Genomic DNA, 16753 nt, shown 5'->3' on the forward strand with positions numbered 1-16753 from the left:
AATACAGTGACGTATCTGCCAGGACAGAATACTGTCTATATATAAGCCCAGTTTATTCAGTTATTCATTGCTAAGTCTTGTATATGTCCCTTGATTATCTGTTCCATGGTCCTCATTTACTGAAATCACATGACTCTAGCAGTTTGATACACTCTCCAAACCATTGATTCGGAACCAAAGGCAAGGCAAAGGCAAGGCAAGGCAAGTTTATTTATATAGCACATTTCATACACTATGGCGGTTCAAAGTGCTTTACATAGATAGTAATAAAAATAATCACAAAATATAAGCAAGGAAAATTAAAACAGTTATTCAAAATGCTTTACATAGAAAGGAATTAAAATTTCACAATATGGCAATTCAAAGTGCTTTGCATAGAAAATAAGCACAAAATAAATGCAAGAGAAATTAAAACAGTTTTAAAAGGAATGAATTAGAGTAAAATTAATTAAAGTAGTAAAAATATACATATAATAAACTTCTCATCTGGCAAAACACTGGTGTATCTTTCAATTTCCCCAATTAAGTGGTTTATGTTTCTCTCTTACACAATTCTCAGCACCATTTGAGTTCAGTTTAAAATCAAAAGGAAGAATACAGTGCAGTCAGTAGTTGGACGTACAGTGGATACTCTGAGATTTTCCCATGATGGTCAGTCTTTTCTGTTGTTTTTCCCTCGGCGCGCCTATATAACTCTAGACGTCTCTAGAGAGATCAATTTTCACCACAATTGAAAAATGTGAGCACTCACAAATTTGATCATCCAGACCCTCTGGGTTTCCCCCACTACAATACCGTGGATTAACTAAACCCACCAGACTAGTATCCCCGTACTAAGCCTTGGTGCAGAATTACAGCCACTACGAGCCAGTCTCACAATGAGCTTTCCGTAGGACGTGCCATTTCTGTGTCTGTAGCTTTAAATGCTAATGAGGAGGAGAGAGGCAGGGCAAGATGGAGGGTGGGGGTGTGGCCTTGACCAGCTTGCGGCCATGGTACCATGCGCTAATGTTTACAGTAGATGCATCGCAATGGCTCGTAGACACGCAGTTGTTCAAGCTTTCCAGTTTTACCCAGAATCGGATCCGGATAGAGAAGCACCTGAAGAAGTTGCATCCTCAGCGGCTACAGCAGGACGTCTCCGAATGGTTAGTTTAAAATATTGTGTCTGGATACGGTACTTTAGTTGGTTTGTTTATGTATGCTGTTACAGTTATTATCATGTAGCTAACGCTAGCCTACGTTGTTGGCTTTTCATGTTGCTCTGATTTGCTATCGTTCTAAAGCTGTATTAGCTTCTATATCAGTAATCTTTGTAGTTTAGAGAAGACTGTACTCTGGCTCATTTTTTAATGACAAAGTTCTCCATGTCCACGTATACTGAAGTTATGTTACACATAATCCATGATTTACTCTTGAAGATTTACCTCTACTCAACACCTGCTTGTCCACTCTGTCATATAAGACTTTTGTGTTCATTTGTACATCCAAACACGGAGCAACTGCCATGCTTCGCTCGTTTGCAAGCCATGATGTCTCTCGAGGAAAAAACAATCTCGCACGGTAGTAGCTCATTTTCTCATGGCCGGGCCAAATTCTCTGGTCGGGCATGCAGAGAAAGGGGAGGTAACCTTTACCCGTATGATGACATATAGGGAAGATTCCAGATTGGCCCATCTGAGCTTTCATTTTCTCAAATGCGGAGCAGGATTCCCAGGGCTTGGTTTACACCTATCACCATTTCTAGCCACTGGGGGACCATAGGCAGGCTAGAGGAACTCATATTAATGTTAAAAAACCTCATAAAGTGAAATTTTCATACCATGGGACCTTTAACAGTTTAGACAGTTATAAAGATAATTAAAAGAGGTAAACTGGCAAAACACTGGTGGATCATATTTTGTACAGCTGGTTGTTATACTGTGAGATTATCCCATGTGGATTGTACTGTGTCTGTGGTGATATTTTGACGCGCCTAAAAAATCTATTTGACGTCTCCAATAGACCCGATTTTCCCCTAAAATCGGACAGGAGGAGCTCTAGAACTGACTCCTTGGGTTCACTGCCCCATCAATCCTCACCCCCAAAAAAACATTTGTTCGGAAGCTCTAGGAATGGAGTCGATCTAGTCCGTACCCCACAGAACCTCGAGTTTAATTGACACATCAAACTCACTACTCCACCACAGACCCAGGTCATCAGCATGGTCCCCCACCTCTCCTACGTGCTCTGCAGACACTCACAATAGCGGGGAAAAGACACATATCACTGATATGTGATTTGGCCCGACACCAAAAACAACTGATACCAGCTCTTGTTATCAGTTGTTTTTGGTTCACCTAGAGCCGATGGAGGAGGCTGTGGGCCCTGGCGTTGTGGCAGAGGCCGAAGAGCTCTCACAGGGGGAGGGGGAGGGCAAGATGGGCCCGCAGGCTTTGGTGGTCGCCCAAGAGTGGGATGGTTTAGTTCCAGCATACACCAGTTCCTCCAATTTCTCGGAGAAGCTCAGAAGCAGGGAAGCTGGAGAGAGGAATAACATTTCTGGTGAGAGGGGCTGTTGCTCTGGTGTTACCGGAGGCTGAGATATGTTGTCCTGGTTTTTCTGGCTGTTTTCCAGAAAGTCATCCTTGGTTGTGTGGTAGATTTTTCTCCTACGCACCTGACCTAAGTCTACCTGGGTCTCATCTACAATCGACGTCCCCTGGGTCTCGTCTACAATCAACGTCCCCGAACGTCTACAGTCGACGTTACTTTCTCTGGTTCTCGTCTACAGTCGACGTCCCCTATCTCTAACTTGTTCCCCTAATTAAGTTGCTGCGCAGCAATAATAAATAGACAGACTTCAGCAAATGTCCTCTAAATGCTTTAATCACGGCCGGGAGAGATCCCGAGCTGTTCTCAGAGAATCTCCCCCAAGAAGAAGCATGGAGGGAGGATCTCAAACAAATTTTAGAGAGAATCCCCCCAGCAAAGGAATACATCAGGTTTTATAGGATAAAGACAGACACAACAAATAAGTTCAAGTGACTAACTCATGACTTAATTCACGTCACCTTCTATCAATATGATTGGTTCAATTGGTAAAGAAAGCCCCCACCTTTTTACCCTCTGTTACTGGCATAAGCAAAAATATCATTGTAAAAGGTTAAGAGCTCAGTTGATTACTCAGTATATCATGACATAATACAGACAGCATATTTTTGATTTTGTCATGGTCAGCACTTGAGAATTTTCCAGAACACAAATAGACAAAGAACAGAACGTTTTGGTACATTTTGTCCAAAGTGTTAGAATGTTAAACCTAAAAGGGTAAGTAAGGTTTAGATGTTAGAATTGTTAGAATCATGGTTAGTATAAAAGATAGTTTACTATCTTATCTATTAAAAATCCATCACAGGTGATGAAACTTCGAGGAGTTCTAATCCGTCACAGTCTGTCTGTGGTGAGCTCTGTGGGCAGGGCTCAGGTGAGATTGTGTCTGTGAGCAGAGGTTGTTGTGGCTGCATGGTGTTATCATTGTCCTTGTGTGATATGTCAACCACATGTCCATTCAGGTGCTGAAGTGAAGTCCTGTGTTCATTTATAATCTGGCCAGGTGTGTGTGTGACATTCAGGTTGAGTGGATTGGCACACACTGCTGAAGGGTGATGGAGGGAGAAGTTAATGTTGTCCTTTAGCACTCTTGCACCAAGTTTGTTTGGGTGGAGGCCATCCTGTTTGAACAGTTGTCTTTGACTCCAGAAAAGATTGTTGTCAATGAAATTTACTTATTTTTTATATCAGGTTTTTTGCAGCCATGTATTGCAGCCAAGCCCAAGCAACCGTGAAAACCGATTTGTTCCTCTCACTGGAAGTGGTCCACTGATGAACGTCTGAACATTCAGTCTTCTAATTGTTTCAGAAAGTTCATTGAAATCCCTCTTGAGGAGTTCTGACTGCTCTTTCTGAGTATAATTCTTCCCCACATGAATAAGTCGATTTGCAGTCTTTTGTTTCATCAGCATGTTCTGAAGTTCCCTGTTTACATCAGAAGTTGTTGCTTGTGGAGGGCAGCATGTAGTTGTATCCCTGCTGCTAATGTTTCTGATTATGGAGTCACCAACTATCAGAGTTCTGTGCTCGGCTGCGCTCTGAGCTGAGTGGCGATGTCTGCTCGGCCTTGAGCGCCAGTTAGCATCAGTGTTAACTACTGGCTGATTTGATCTTTGTTCGATCACATTCATCTCGTTTGGAGATTCCTCATCTATCTATCCTATTCCTCATCATTAATACTTCAAATCTGTTCTCAAGATGTATAGGCGGTGGTAGGAAACCAGTGTTTGCAATCCTTGTCATAGCCATATCTGGGGTAGAGGATGCTACTGCGGCAATATGTAATGCTCGTGACAATCTGATATCTCGAGTGCCTTTAGGTCTCGCTTCCTATTTGTGCCATCAATAATTGTGTTGATCAGCTTGTTTCTCTACACTCAGTATGGCTTGTCGAGGAGCACTAGATTCTTGGGACTCACCAGCTGTATGCTGGGGACGTCCATGACGAAGCTCTGTTGTGTGTTCCGTCTGGTTTGGTAGTCAAGTAAGTAACTTTGTTTCAAGAACTGCAATCCTTTGTAAAAGTCTGTGGCAGTTTGTGCAGCAAGTAGATTCTAGAAGAGACATTTTATTTCTTATCCTTTTGGATGTAGGCAGCTGTGTTTTCCCTTCTCCGGAATGTAAGCTGATGGCAGTGGGAGGCTGGTCGGATAGGAAAACCACTTTTTTGTAGTAATCTTCCAGTCACAAAAGTTTCTAGTTTTAACGTTAATACCAAGCTATGTCAATTTAGCACTGTGCTGATTTGCTGAAGTTAAAATTAGAAGATAAAATATAAAAGCGATAGATTCATAAAAGCAAAGATTTATAAAGGTTTCGAAACTTCATGAAGCAATGTTTGCCATCACTAGTATTGCCATCACTAGGATCTGGTGGATTGTTTGCCTGTGTTTTGACCTTTTGGCTGTTTTGGATTACATCTTTGGATTAACCTTTAAAAAACTACTGCGTTTAGATCCTCAGCCTTTGCGTTAGGGATGGGTAAAATGAAGCCTCATGAAGCACTGAGGCTTTCCCCTGATGTTTCTGGGAATAGATTCAAAGCTTCAAGAGTGTCGAATACAGCACCATCTGGTGTTTAGTTAAACATAAAGCAGCCAAAACCCTTAGAAAGAAGCTTCGTCGGACAAAGCAGCCACCACGCATTCCCTTGGCCTAGATAGTTAATGTTATGTGCACAAATAAAAGCCTGTGTGATGAATTTCTCTCTTTGATAAATTAATTTAACCATTTAACTGTGGCATATAATGTGAGTATGAATATCAACATGATGTAATAGAAGAATAATGTAAACATATATGAATTGCATATGGCAAATATTGTATCTTCCTGAAATAATTTGTATTTTTCATGTAACACTACTGTTAAGGGCGCAAAAAGCAGTAAAACCTGGGCTAGATGGTGAGTTGGCTGGATTATCTCTGGAAAGTTATGCGTTTTCTAGAAAACTATAACGGTGCCTCCAAAAATGTAAACCATACACAAAGAAAATAGTTTGTGTACACTGGTACTCTTGATTAAATAGTTAATTTCCTTATTTGTTATGAGCTGTTTTCTTCCTAAAACAATACTGTAATTAACAAATAGAGACTTATTTATTTTACCAAATCAAACCATTAAACTTAAAACAAAAATAAAATACCGTTTTCCCCTTTCAAAGGAATCAAATAAACCCACTTTTCTTTTTCTACATTCATATCACTTGTATGACTGGGTATTTAAAAATGTAATTGAATAAGTCTGAATGAAAAATTACTCGTAAGATCTGGGGGTTTGAACATTCCGACACACAAAGGGATTTGCGTATGTGATTGGACAGAAAGTGAGGCTTCGTTTGTCATTGGTCACGTGATTTCTACGTTAACCACACGAGCCTCGAATCGAGGCTTCATCTGACACGCCCATTTATGCTCGACACGAGCTCCGACACCTCGGTTCAAATGTCACACCACTATGTTGCGTCTCCGAGCAGTTTCAAACAACAAATCAGAATGGTTAAGTTAAAGGGGTGGCATAATACCCCTTTTCACAAGATGTAAAATCAGTCTCTGATGTCCTCAGAGTAAGTATGTGAAGTTTTAGCTCAAAATACCCCACATATTATTTTTTACAGCATGTTAAAATTGTCCCTTTTTGAGGGTGAGCAAAAACGTGTCATTTTGTGTGCTCCTTTAAATGCAAATGAGCTGCTGCTCCCGGCACAGAGGGCGGAGCTTCAAGAGCTCGTGTTAGCAGCTCCGATTACATCACGCAGACAAGCTCTAAAATGTCAGAAACTGTTCTGCCTTTTATGTTTAAAGTTAGAGTCGGACAATGATGGAGAGACTCAAGAAGAAGTGACAACATGTGGAATGCAACAGGACATCTCTGAATGGTTAGTTGATGGTTCGTTCGTTGGCCATAGGAGAAATGGCCCCCCGACTGAGCCTGGTTTCTCCCAAGGTTTTTTTTCTCCATCCTGCCACCTGATGGTGTTTTGGTTCCTTGCCACTGTCGCCTTTTTCACATTTTTTCACCTTTGTTGCCATTTGCTTTTGGCTTGCTTAGTTAGGGACGTTAACAATAATAGGTAACACTTTACTTGAAGGGGTGTACATAAGACTGACATGACACCTTCATAATCATGACATGGCAGATGTCATAAATATGAAGGAGGTCTTATGCATGTTTATGACAACAGTCATTAAGTGTCATTCGCTAAATTATGACATTTTTAATGCAAATATGACATTGTTTGAGATGTCTTTGTTATGACAACTTGACATAAACCAATACATCATAACCAGTCAGTGTCTTTGTCATGACAACTTGACATTACCAAGACAACATAAATTGTCATAAACATGACATAGCAGATGAATTATCAAACTTCAGAAACCACTTAGCTTTATGGGTTAGCATTTCATTAAACTGTCAGGTGGTTAGTTTTGACATTGGCTGTCATGAAGCCATTATAACTGTGTCATGAATGTTTTTCTTGACCTCAAGTACAGTGGTACAAATTTAATTTGTCATTAAAATGTTATAATGGCTTCATGACAGCCAATGTCAAAACCAACCACATGACAGTTTAATGAAATGTTAACCCCTAAAGCCTAAGTGGTTTCTTAAGTTTGATAATTAATCTGCTATGTCATGTTTATGACATATTTATGACAGGTTGTGTTGTCTTAGTAATGTCAAGTTGCCATAACAAAGACATCTCACACAATGTCATATTTGCATTAAAAATGTCATAATTTAGCGAATGACACTTAATGACAGTTGTCATAAACATGCATAAGACCTCCTTCATATTTATGACATGTGTCATGGCATGATTATGACGGTGTCATGTCAGTCTTATGCACACCCCTTCAAGTAAAGTGTTACCCAATAATATTGATCTGCCTGCATTGACATTTATTTATTATATGAGAACTTAACTGAGCTGGACGATGACATCACGGTTTTCTCCAGAGCAGCTATCTATCTATAAATTATAGGAACGTCTGTCTATCTGTGTGTCTGTTATTCGCATATCTCTCGAACCATTAGTCCGATGGATTTCAAACTGTGCAGTGCCAAGTTTGACGTTGTTTGGATTAGAAATGCAAAAGATATCATTAAATATATCGGTAAAAGAAGCACACATTGGCTTTTGCCGCTCTAGCCGCTGGCCACTCCCCCTCTCATACTGCACACTGAGTGAGCACAGCGCAGGACCAGAGACAGAGAGGGTCGAAGAAAGCAGCGGAGCTTAAGTAACGTTTTCTCTGAGTTCACTGTGTAGCCTGCTCCCTGAATCGTCGTGCTTATTCATTTGTGGATGTTAAGTGAATCTGTAAGTCAGCTACACTGTTTACCTCTGAATATTATATTTTATTCTGGTGCGCTTAACGTTATCGCTACTGTGTAATAGTAGCCTATACTATTCACCAACTAAACATATCCTATTCAATGCGTTCACAGTCTCTTTCACGGCCATCATTTGTAGTAGCCTATTCACAAACTGTTTGCTCAAGCGTAGCGTTTTCTCGGAGTTCACTGTGTAGCCTGCTCCCTGAATCGTGTAGTTCAATTTTCCATATTTATTGTATGTCATTATGTCAGTATCAGTATTTGCTTTCTACCATGCACAAATAAAAATGTCACTGAACTTTTGCTGTGTAATTGTAACAATGAGCACTCAAACACACTGATTTTGCACGGGCACTGCACTAGTATATATAAATGAACTAAATTAATAACTTTTTTTTACAACAAAATGAAACATCACTAAACTTACTTCAGCTGGACTATGAAGCTATTTTCTTCTGGAAACAAGCTTTGTTGCATTTTCCTGTTATCTCTGTAAAGATGCTTTGAAACGATCTGTATTGTAAAAAGCGCTATATATATATATAAATGTGACTTGACTTGATGATTGTGTTGCTGATGTGGAGTTAACTATCTTCAAGTCTTTGATTAGCATATTCTGTCATGATAATCTATAAAATCGCTCGTGTGGGAACTGTTGTAAGATGCCTACAGAGTGACATGCTATTGCATTTGTGTTACGTACAGTTTTGCATGTGAAAAGACGAATGTAACAGCTTGAGCAGACTCACAAATGTGCTCTACTACAACAACTCTTCGGGCCCTATCTTGCACCCAGCGCAATTGACTTTGTACACCGACGCATGTATCATTCCTATTTTGCACCCGCGCACAGCGAACTTTTCCCTCCACAGACACACGTCGATTAACTAAGAAATACACTTGCGCTCCCGGGGGCGGTTAAGCGCAAAGAGGAGGCGTGTTCCAGCGCAAACGTTCCCTCATGCTATTTTGCAGGTTTAGAAAACAATTCTGCCACTGACCGAAAAAACCTAGTTTAAAGTCAGTGGCGTGTTGCGCATGTTATTCATATGCTATTTTAAGGGCGCATGCTTGGCCATAATCAATGTAGCGTGTGCACAACGCGCATACACTTTGATTCTCTCATCTACACAGAAGCAGCAGTTTTCATTTTTGCAAATCATACATTATTACGATAGATAGATAGATAGATAGATAGATAGATAGATAGATAGATAGATAGTTTATTATAAAAGCATACATCTAGCTTACACATTTACCCAAATTATCATATGTTTAACCGAAGTTAATTTGGGTGTGTTTCTCCATCCCCAACGTCACTTTTCTGTCTTTTACGGCTCTGACGAGAACGTCGGTCTCCATGGCTGTGAAGCGCTCCTGGCGTGCGTCTGGGAAATCCGCCGTTATAATAGGAATCCGCTATAGAACAAGTGCGTCTGCTCTTAAAGGGAATGTGAGATGTCGCTCTGATTGGTTTATTCACGTTACGCCCAAACCACACCTATGAATAATGAAGCTACTTCAGACCAACCCATTTTATATTTGCGTCGGGCGCAAGAGTCATTTATCCCGCCGGTATAATAGCAACAGCACCCAAGACCCGCCCACAAAGTTACTTGCGTTTTGCGCTTGATACTTGCGTTTCAGATCGTTAAAATAGGGCCCTACCTCTTCTCAACATGGACTGCGTGTTTCCGGGGGCGGGGTTTATGTTAATTTTAGGGTTAGTTATATCACTAACCCGGGAGGAATCTCATGTTCCCTTACGAAAAAGAAGTTTATTCAAGTGTGCTATTAGTATACTTCTTTTAAACTAAAAAATAAGAAAGTATACTTTCAGTCTACTTTTTATGTACTTCTCAGAAATATACTTTATGTACTTCTCAGAAAAATACTTCAAATTCCACTTAAGTATACTTGACTTATACTGACACAAAAGTCTAAGTATATTTGGCCTATACTTGTTGATCGAGATATACTTAAAAGTATAATTAAGTATTCTAAGTATTCTTGGCTTGTACTTGTGTTTACTATTTTGATTGAGTAGCTTATTAAATACTTTTTTTTTTTTTAAACAGAATATTACACACTGTCTTATAAACTAACATGTTCCAGTTTATATAGAAACAAGCTTTCTGGTGGAATAGCTAGTTTATTTAGAGTAAATAAAATAAGCATGGATCTGAACCTGATTTTGTACACAGCGATAATAATTCCCTTACGAAAAATACGTTTATTCAAGTGTTCTATTACTATACATCTTTTCAACTAAAAAGAAGCATACTTTCAGTCTACATTTTATATACTTCTCAAAAATATACTTTATGTACTTCTCAGAAATATACTTAATTACACTTAAGTGTACTTGACTTATACTGAGAGAAAAGTCCAAGAATATTCGGCCTGTACTTGTACTCAATATACTTAAAAGTATAATTATATATATAGATATACTTAAAAGTATAATTAAGTATTTAAAGTATACTTGGCTTGTAGTTGTGTTAACTCTTTTGATCGAGTAGCCTATTAAATATACTTTTTTTTTTTTTTTTACATAGTTTTTCATACACAGTCTTATGAAACTTACATTGTTTGAAAATATTGATATAAAACAGATATGTTTCTAATTCTGCGTATCTGAATTTTTGGGTAGGCTAGTCCAATGGTGGTGTACATAGGAATTTATTCTAATTCTACTTTTTCCCACCATTGACTGATTTTTCCAGCTATCCATGTTTTCACTGTTATACGGTAGGGGACGCTATGGCACATCTTTTAGTACAGAATCTCCGGATCAAAACACAGGAGAAGAAGAAACTGAAACAAGTGATAGAAGATTGCTCACTCAAATGTAAAATAACGTGATCATCAAACATTAAACAGCTTGTAAATCAAAACTGCTTAATGTTTAAAAATGAAATGAAGCGTAACACATGAAGAGAAACCGACTGTGAAGGTTTGGGGGTGTTGAACTCGATCTACTCCATCTGTGTTTGATCACGTTTCTGAATCTGATCAAGACGTATTCTCTGACAAAAATGAGATTTTCTCATCTTTTTTGTTTAAAATGTTGCCTTTCTTTATGAAACTTACCAACATTCAAGTGTTGATAAAAAAGGATGCATGAAGCTAATAAAATGTTTTTAAAATTAAAGTACAGTTAAAGGTATTTTTCAAGTATATAAAAAAAAAAAAAACATTTGAACATAGCAGCATAGGCCTACTGCAAGTGCAAAAATTATATATAAATAGTAAACTATGAGTATAATGTTAAGTTCACTTAAAGAAAAGTTGTAGTATAAAACTACTAAACTAGTAGTTTACTGAGAATATACTTCAAAGTTGCTACAAGTATTAAAATAGTAAACTACTAGTATACCCATAATTTCACTTGCAGTACAAATGAGAAACATAATTATGAACTAGTTGCATGTGCACTTAAAGTTTACTACTGTTACACTTATAGTACACTTAAACATATACTTTTATATACTAAAAGTGGGCCAATTTAGTCCCAAGCGGTATTAAAATATTACACTTACAAGTTTACTACTAGTACATATTGACATTAGTATACTTACTTCATAATGTATACTTAAAAATATACTTGAACATTACTTAAGTATACTTCATAAAATTAACTTGAAGTAGGCTATACTTCTTTTTCGTAAGGGCTGTCCCTACCAGCCGTTTGTTGTAGTCTTTAAAAAACGATTTCTTTAAAAGCAAATATCTTCCTTTGCTTTGAAATTTGAGCATTGTAACTTTACAGATGTTGTTTATGCTCTAACAGCAACATTACACTCTAACTAAAGTTATAAAAATGAAATCATAATCAACCACCCCTTTAAGGACTCAGTGAAGGGTTAACTAACCAAAACTGTACTGTGAAAGATTTGACAAATAGGAATAATGATGTTAGGGACTCAGGGAAGGGTTAACCGACCCAAACTGTGAAAGATTTCACATTAAGAATGGTTAAGTTAAGGACTTAGCAATGGGTTAACTGACCAAAAATGTTCTGTGACAGTTTTGACAAATCAGAATAGTGAGTTTGGGACTTGAAATTAAATAAGAGAAAATGCGCTCATTCTGTTACATTTAGCTACACATATTTTAAAGCTCAAAGATGACCACAATTTAATTTAATTATCTCTGTCACAATCTCACAAACTCCTTGCAGTGATATTGAGAACTCTGGAAACCCTTCTCTTACTCAACCAAAAAATTATGAATCTATTTAAAAAAAAAAAAAAAAAAGGTATGTTCTCTGTATCAGCTCTAAATGCTAGATCTCTAAATGAAAACAACTGCTATTTAGTGGGAAGCCCCGGAGCAAGTCTGTGGCTATTTAAGCCTCTCAATTATCCAGCTCAGAGTACATCACTCTCAGTTTCGTTAATGGCCTATTATTGGCACATGTGGAAGAAACTACAATCTGAGAGCATATACACTAGGCATTTTAGCCACGGTCATGTTCTGTACACCTAAAGAATAATAAAATACTAATAAAAAATACATCACCTCTAACTTTATTTGATGTTTGGAATATTGTTAGTAGGTTTTATACATTATCACCTATAATATATGTTTTCCAAAAAGTAACCATACAATGGCGGTGTTCATATGAATTTCATTGTATTACAACAAAATGTTAAACCTAGTGGCCTCTGCCAACAAATGAAGCTAGACCTTGCAGATGTACTGCCATTGTATTGTCACTGCTCCAAGGTCCAGTTCTGATGCTTGGGTGCCCATTGCAGGTGCTTTCGACAGTGGACATCATAGGCTCTCTAATTGGTCTGTGGCTAACCAGCCCTATACGCAGCAGAGTGTGATGCACTGTGTGTTGTGACACATTCCTCCTATTAAAATTTTTGAGTGATTTGTGCCCCATTACACCTTCTGTTGGCCTGGACTAGATGGAATAGCCTTTGTTGCACTTGTGCATTAATGAGTCTTGGGTGCCCAATACCCTGTCACCGGTCTGTGATTTGTTCCTCCTCGGACTACTGTTGGTAAATTCTTACCACTGCTGACCCAGGAGCAACCCACAAGCCTTGCCGTTTCAAATATACTTTGACCCATTTGTCTTGTCAAAACAATTTGTTCCTTGTCAAAGTCACTCAGATCCTTATTTCTGCCCATTTCTCCTGCATCCAACACATTGATTACGAGAACTGATTGTTTGCTTGCCATCTAATCTACTCAGACCTTAATATGTTAACTTGTTAGGAGATGATCAACATCAGTGCATATATTTATATATACAGTGGTTACATTTTACCATTTTATAGATGTATTTTAGATCACTTAAAGGGATAGTCCACCTAAAAAAATGACTTGAACAACTTGAGGGTGAGTAAATAATGACAGAATTTTCATTTTTTAGGTGAACTATGCCTCTAACCCTATCCCCAAACCTTAACATAACACTGTTTCAATCTAATTCCTTTTAAGAGTTTATTTTTATTTATTTTTATTATGTAATCCTTTGAAACGAGCTGGCACCAGAAGTCGCAAAGAACAAAATAAAATGTTAGAATTTCAATTGCTTTTAATAAATGGAATTGAAAACATAATCTCATTGCTCATAAATTCAATAGAATCAATTCCAATTAATTCCATGAAATATTCACAACCCATGCAGATGCTGTGATGTGACTAAGACAAGAGCCACTGCCCCTTGCAAGTACAATTTAGCCAAAAGTGACTCATTAGCCAAATTAGCCCTGACATTTTTCATTCCCTTTTCCCAGAAGTAAACCAGCCCCCTGTTGCTAAATAGACTTTACTTTTATTATCTGTAAATACAACAGAAATTGAAAGAGACAAGAGTCTGTGTGTGTAAAGTACCCCAGTAAGAATGTGAGTTTAGGTTTGTGCGTATTTGCCCTGTGTTGTGTATTTGTTATTGTGTGTGAGAGAGTGTCAGCCTCCTTCAAAAGAAGATTTTAAGACTTTGTCCCCAGGTCGCGGCCCTCTCAGCCAGAACACAGCAGGTCTCTGCCTCGGCTTGTAACTCTGTGTGTGTCTGTGTGTATTTGTGCACCTGAATGCTTCAAAGTATGACTATAGTCTTTGTGATCTGTGAATCGTGAGTGTGTGTTTGGCAGAGTGGGATCAGTGATTACCCTGTTGCAATAAATAACAGCTCAAAGTGTAGACTGTGCATTTTTTAAATCTGTAAAAACAGGTAAGTTCTGTGACGAATGACAGAAGGTATGTGTTTAGAGAGACCAAACTCTGCAAAGAAACTCACTGTGAAGTTATCTGCGCATGGTTTACACTGAATCTAACTTAAACTCTCTCTTACTCTTTTCAGGTGAGTTTCTACAGACTGCCCCAGAGGGACAGCAGACCATGTCTGACAACAACACTCAGAAAAAAAAGCCCCGCTGGACGTCACTGGAGATAGGTCTCCTGACAATTGTATCTTTACTATTTGTCATTATTGTGGCCCTAATCCTCCTCTTCATCACACAGAGTGGCAAAAGTAAGTGCATTAGATTCATTGTGTTGTTGAGTAACTAAATTACTGGCAGCGCTAGCTGCTTTTGAGCTGATTTTTCCATTGAGATCGATCCAGAAATTATTGCAAAAAGCTAAAATACCCAAACTGGTTTTTTGTATTAAAATGCTCAGTGAAAGAATATTTTATGAGACATATATGCTGGAGTCATTTTACACAAGCACAAGTCTAACTCATACAGTACAAGAGTCTATTCTTGATGGAAAAGCTGGACAATATCGTAAATATAAATTTTCAAATATAACTTTAACTTTACATAATATGTGATATAAATATTGTTTGCTCTAAATGAGTTTGATGTTTGCTCAAAAAAAAAAATGTTTGCTCTAAAATGAGTTTAACATATAAACAAAATAACATGGATATATTTTACTCAGAGAAAGTAGATTTTAAATGTTTAATGCAATAATTGAAATACAAACACCACTTATTTCCCCAACAAAACATTACATTTATATGTACCAGTATAACAATAGAAAGTTATAATTAATCATAAAACATATCATGCAGAGACTTAAAGTGCAATGGAATTAAATAAATAGTTTAAAAATGATTAACTGAAGCAGCAGTTTAGAACAAACGGTTCACAGGAATGAATCAGGCTACTCTTTTTAGCTACTTTCATCATAGCTCTCATACACATTGTAACACAAGGAGGTGTCCTAGATAGATACAAACCTAGATAGTGTTTTTTTTTAATGAAATGTATTCACCAAATAAAAAAGTACATTAAAAATAATTGGAATTGTCACACATTTGGTTTAGTTTTCTAACAAAATCCTAGTGAATAGTTCTATAATGTAAATATTCTATACATTGCCATGGCCTAACTGCTTCACCAATAAAGTTTTATTTTAACCAGACAACTGTTTAATTGAAAACTTGGTAACACTTTTCAATGTGTGCACTAATATGCATTACTTCATGCTTAACTAATACACAGATATTTATTAGTTAATGTATGACTGATGAAGAACTAAATCATTCATTAATGATTACTGCATCAGCAACAAATAAAGAATCTGTCTGATTAATAGATTAAGTAATATGAGTTGCTATTAATTAAATGTATGTAACAAAAAAATGCATTCTTTTTTATCAACACTTGAATGTAGGTATGTTTCATAAAATAAGCAACAATTTGAGCAAAAAGCTGAGAAAAACGTGTTTTTGTCAAAGAGTACATCTGAATGAATTCAGAATGATGATCAAAACACAAATGGAGTAGATCGAGTCCATCAACATCCCCAAAGCTTCACAGTCCTATAGCTCGTCCTGGGTCAACATTTTATTCTGTAACATTAGGCAGTTTTGTTTTATATGCTGTTTAATATTGATGATTGCGTTATTTTACATATGCATAAGCTTACATATGCTATCACTTGTTTCTGCTTCTTCTTCGTCTATGTTTTGATCAGGAGATTCAGTACTCTTTTGGAAGATGCATAATAGCGCACCCTACCATATAACAGTGAAAACATAGAAAGACGGAAATTTCTGTTGTCTTACAAATGACGGAAATTTCCATCAATGGTGGGGAAAGAGTTAATTTCCACATTGGGTAAAAACTATGTAGTTCCAGTTGTCTGCTTTAATTAATCATTAGCTAATGATTTACAAAGATATCATTGTTATGACTTACTTGTTGAGGCACATGTCAAGTCACCTTCATTTATATTGTGCTTTTAACAATACAGATTGTTTCAAAGCAGCTTTACAGTGATAATAGGAAATGAATGGAACAGAGATTGTTTTGGTTTTACAGCAGCTCTAGGAAAAAGTTATGGAGTAAGTTTTTTTTTGATTGATTCACTTCCACTTCCATGACTAATAACTCTTTGTTAAGTAATATGTCATGGTTAGGCTATGGTTTTTTTTACATCACCACTAAAGTTTGAGGTCTGTGGGACGGTTGCACAGAGAATGTAATGTCAGGGCATCAGAACTACTGACTGGTGTTACACGGTGTCTAAACAAGACATGACCGTTATCATGTTTCACCGCAACAGCTGTCTACACTGGACGTGACAAACCATTGCAAATCCATTTGCCCTTATAGTCCATGAGCCAGGGCCCCAAATTTGGTCCATCGGTATCATCTGGGGGGGCAAATGCTATCATTGTTTTTTGGCAAGGTATACACCCCTAGTACTAGAAGAATCACGATAGCAGTGCAGCGGTGGTAGCGAAATCACTTTTTTCAGCTCATGAAGTTACTAACCCCCTAAAATAAATTCCGTTTTTGAAATCTGGTGTATATCTGGTTTAGGCTCATGCTAGGGATATTGT

General features: G+C 37.6%; 1 protein-coding gene across 1 annotated transcript in view; it reads left to right on the forward strand.

The window, feature by feature from the left end:
• The window catches only part of LOC311290242 (neprilysin-like), a 199570-nt gene that overhangs the window by 18658 nt on the left and 164159 nt on the right, over positions 1-16753 (forward strand). The window contains exon 2 of the mRNA XM_084408606.1: positions 14258-14428. Coding sequence (XP_084264732.1) covers positions 14258-14428 — 171 coding nt within the window. The remainder of the gene's footprint in view (positions 1-14257; positions 14429-16753) is intronic.

This window comes from Rutilus rutilus (assembly GCF_951802725.1).
Source record: "Rutilus rutilus genome assembly, chromosome: 5".
Taxonomy (NCBI): domain Eukaryota; kingdom Metazoa; phylum Chordata; class Actinopteri; order Cypriniformes; family Leuciscidae; genus Rutilus; species Rutilus rutilus.